At 44.2% G+C, this 2972-nt stretch overlaps 1 protein-coding gene across 2 annotated transcripts in view; it reads right to left on the reverse strand.

Annotated features, from left to right (window-relative positions):
- Positions 1 to 2972, reverse strand: part of LOC106939755 (netrin receptor DCC-like) — a 41518-nt gene that overhangs the window by 9838 nt on the left and 28708 nt on the right. For both annotated transcript variants that reach the window (XM_015022292.1, XM_015022293.1), the window contains exons 4-6: positions 2189 to 2343; positions 1381 to 1529; positions 1171 to 1309 (exon numbers count right to left, since the gene is read on the reverse strand). In XM_015022292.1, the coding sequence (XP_014877778.1) occupies positions 1171 to 1309; positions 1381 to 1529; positions 2189 to 2343 (443 nt within the window). The remainder of the gene's footprint in view (positions 1 to 1170; positions 1310 to 1380; positions 1530 to 2188; positions 2344 to 2972) is intronic.

Raw genomic sequence — 2972 nt, forward strand, 5'->3', positions numbered from 1 at the left:
TATTCTTTATTCGTTTATATTTCATCTAATTGATTAATTATGCTTCTGAAACATTTTCTATGTTTCTTCATCCTGTTTCCTCTGTGTGCTCCAGCAAACATCAGGCTGAACTCAGTGTGTGTGTGTGTGTGTGTGTGTGTGTGTGTGTGTGTGTGTGTGTGTGTGTGTGTGTGTGTGTGTGTGTGTGTGGACTCCATTAACGTGTCAGGCTAAAATGAAGCCGCTCCCTCTCTGCTCCTCTCCGGCTTAATTAAAGACCCCCAACGTCCCCTAATGAAACTCCTGCCAGCAGGGAGGGCTGGAGACGAGCTAAAGAGGCTCCTGCTGCTCTGACACACACACACACACACACACACACACACACACACACACACACACACACAGAGCCAGGTAATAAGCAGCACCTGGTCCAATTGCTCTGCTCCTGCTTGGTAACTGGGACCAGTACAAACCAGTCAGCCTCACTGGGAGCTTTTACACTTTAACCCTATGAGACATTTTATCCTACAGATTTATTGAAGTTTCTGTTTCCACATTAATGAGTCGAAACGACGACGTTCTGCTGAGGAAGGAGAGAAAGTATTTACACCCCTAAACTTTGACACGGTTCCTCATTTTTAAATGTTTGTTGGGATTTTATGGGACGGACTGAAGCAAAGTAGCACTTAATGTTAATGGAAGACCAAGTATTTTAAAAAATCTGAAAAGTGCGGCATTCTGCTGTTCTCAGGCTCTTTTACTTTGATACCCTCAGATAAATGCAGATGAAAACATGAGTGATCCTGTCAGCTCAAATGAGATGAAAATAGATTTTTATTTTTACACCAGGCCCACGGTGAAACACGGCGATGGCAGCATCATGCTGTGGGAATACCTAAAGGCTGGTTCCTTCAAAGAGCCATTTTCACCCGTCCAGATAAATGTAACAATTTAGAGATGCTTTTTTTCCTCTTCTTTAATTTTCGGTAAACATCTACTAAATAAAATCTGTTCTTATTTTTAAACGACCACCATTTTGTTTTTATTTTTAGGTTTAAAAAAATATTAACCATTATTTTCAGGAAACACGTTGAAGCGCTGAAGAGTGAAATGAAGTGAATGTTGTGGTTGCAAAGAGACAAAATGTGTTTTTAGGATCAATGATGTTTAAGATGGAGGTTCCCGGCTCACCGTCTGAGTGTGTCGTCACGGTAACCGTCTCGGAGGCGGTGCCCGGTCCGTAGCGGTTGATGGCCAGAACCCGGACCGTGTATTCGGTGAACTTGTTGAGTCCGTCCATCTTGTAGTTGATGTTGCTCACCTCCACGCTCTGGACGGAGACGCAGAGCAGAGATTAACGCGGCTCGACCCAAACGCCTCCGGATCCCCGCCGGCGCTCACCTGCTCCTTTCCAGACGGGCTCTCGGTCCACAGCAGGCGGTAGCCCAGGACGGGTCCGTTAGGGAGGCTGGGCGGCTCCCAGCTCACCTGGATGGAGGAGGGGGACAGAGCCAGCGCCCGCAGAGACTCCACCCTGCTGGGAACCTGGACTGTAGGGACAACCAGAGAACGAGGCACTTAGCTTAACCTGAGCGCTAGCTGCTGCTGGGAACATTTCGGCTAACAAGCTAACAGTGGAGCTAATGTTTAGCTTAGCGCTTTGGCTAACTTTGAAAACATCCAACACACTTAACTCCCATCAAAATGAACCTAAAAGATTGAAACTGAAAAAAAATTATAAACTACTTTCAGGTTTTAAATTTATTTCTGGAACTAATTTTATGACCCCAATTTAACCCCATACCAAAAGAGTTTCTGAAAAAATGAAAATTTCAGTTGAGAAAAAAATATTTGAAACAAAAAAAAAAAACTATGTAAAGTAAAATAGGAACCCGGCATAATTTTAAAAATGAAAGAAAAAAACGGACCTGAAACTGAAAAAAGCTTAAAGCTGCTTCTTGGTGGGAAAATAATTTGGGCACAAACATCATGGCCCCAATTTAGCCCCATACAAAAAGTTAGTTGAAGAACAAAAAAACCCCCTAATGTTTCAGTTTCAGCTTGAAAACATTTGACCTTTTTCAAAATGAAAAAAATGTCAAAAACACTTTTCAGTTTGAAAATGAGTTTGAGATCAAATCTCAGAAAATTGCTGTGAGGAATCTGGTTGGCCCTGATGTAGCTCCATACTAAGGCTGAAGCGGCTTACGGTCGGGCTTGGTGGCGATCTGCAGGGGGGAGGAGCTGCGCCCGGGCCCGGCCTCGTTGTAGGCCACCACCCTGAAGCTGTAGCTCTCCTCGGGCTTCAGGTTGGACACGGTCAGCTCCAGGGACTCCGGCTCCGACACGTTCACTGACCGCTCCCTGCGTGGGAAAACACGCCGCATCAATCACAGCTCCTTCCTTTGTGACACTGGAGATAATCTGAGTGCTAATCAGCTGTAATCTGTGCTAATCCCCCCTGAGTCTGGAGCTAATCCAGGGATTAAGAGCCGCCTCAGCCTCTGGACCGATCACCTGGTCAGAGCCGAAACAATTAGCTGGTTTCCTGCAGCGCAGCGTAACGGCCCAGTTAAAGTAAGCCCAGACCCCATCCTGACCCGGCTCGTCCATCAGAACCAGGATGAAGGTTTTAATCTGGAAACTTCTGCTTCCAGATTAAAGATTAAATTACATTTTTCATTAAGGACAAAGTTTTATTTTCACCTCCAATCAGAAACTGAAATTTATTCCTGAAACCAAAAAACCTGAAAATGAATTCATGTTTATAAAACGACCTGAAAAATAAGGAATCAATAATTTACAGTAGATCATTAAACATCCATCTATAACTGATCAGACTGATGTTTCTACTGATCTCCTGATTTCATCGTTTTTCTCTCCAGATCTCAGAACCAGACATGAGAAGAAGATCACAGATCCATCAGCTTCATTGATGGATCAGTAAAATCATCGTCGTCTCCTGATCCTCTAACTCTCCTCCTCCATTTCTC

This window comes from Poecilia latipinna, unplaced genomic scaffold (assembly GCF_001443285.1).
Source record: "Poecilia latipinna isolate Pla-1442-1.1 unplaced genomic scaffold, P_latipinna-1.0 Scaffold2972, whole genome shotgun sequence".
NCBI lineage: Eukaryota > Metazoa > Chordata > Actinopteri > Cyprinodontiformes > Poeciliidae > Poecilia > Poecilia latipinna.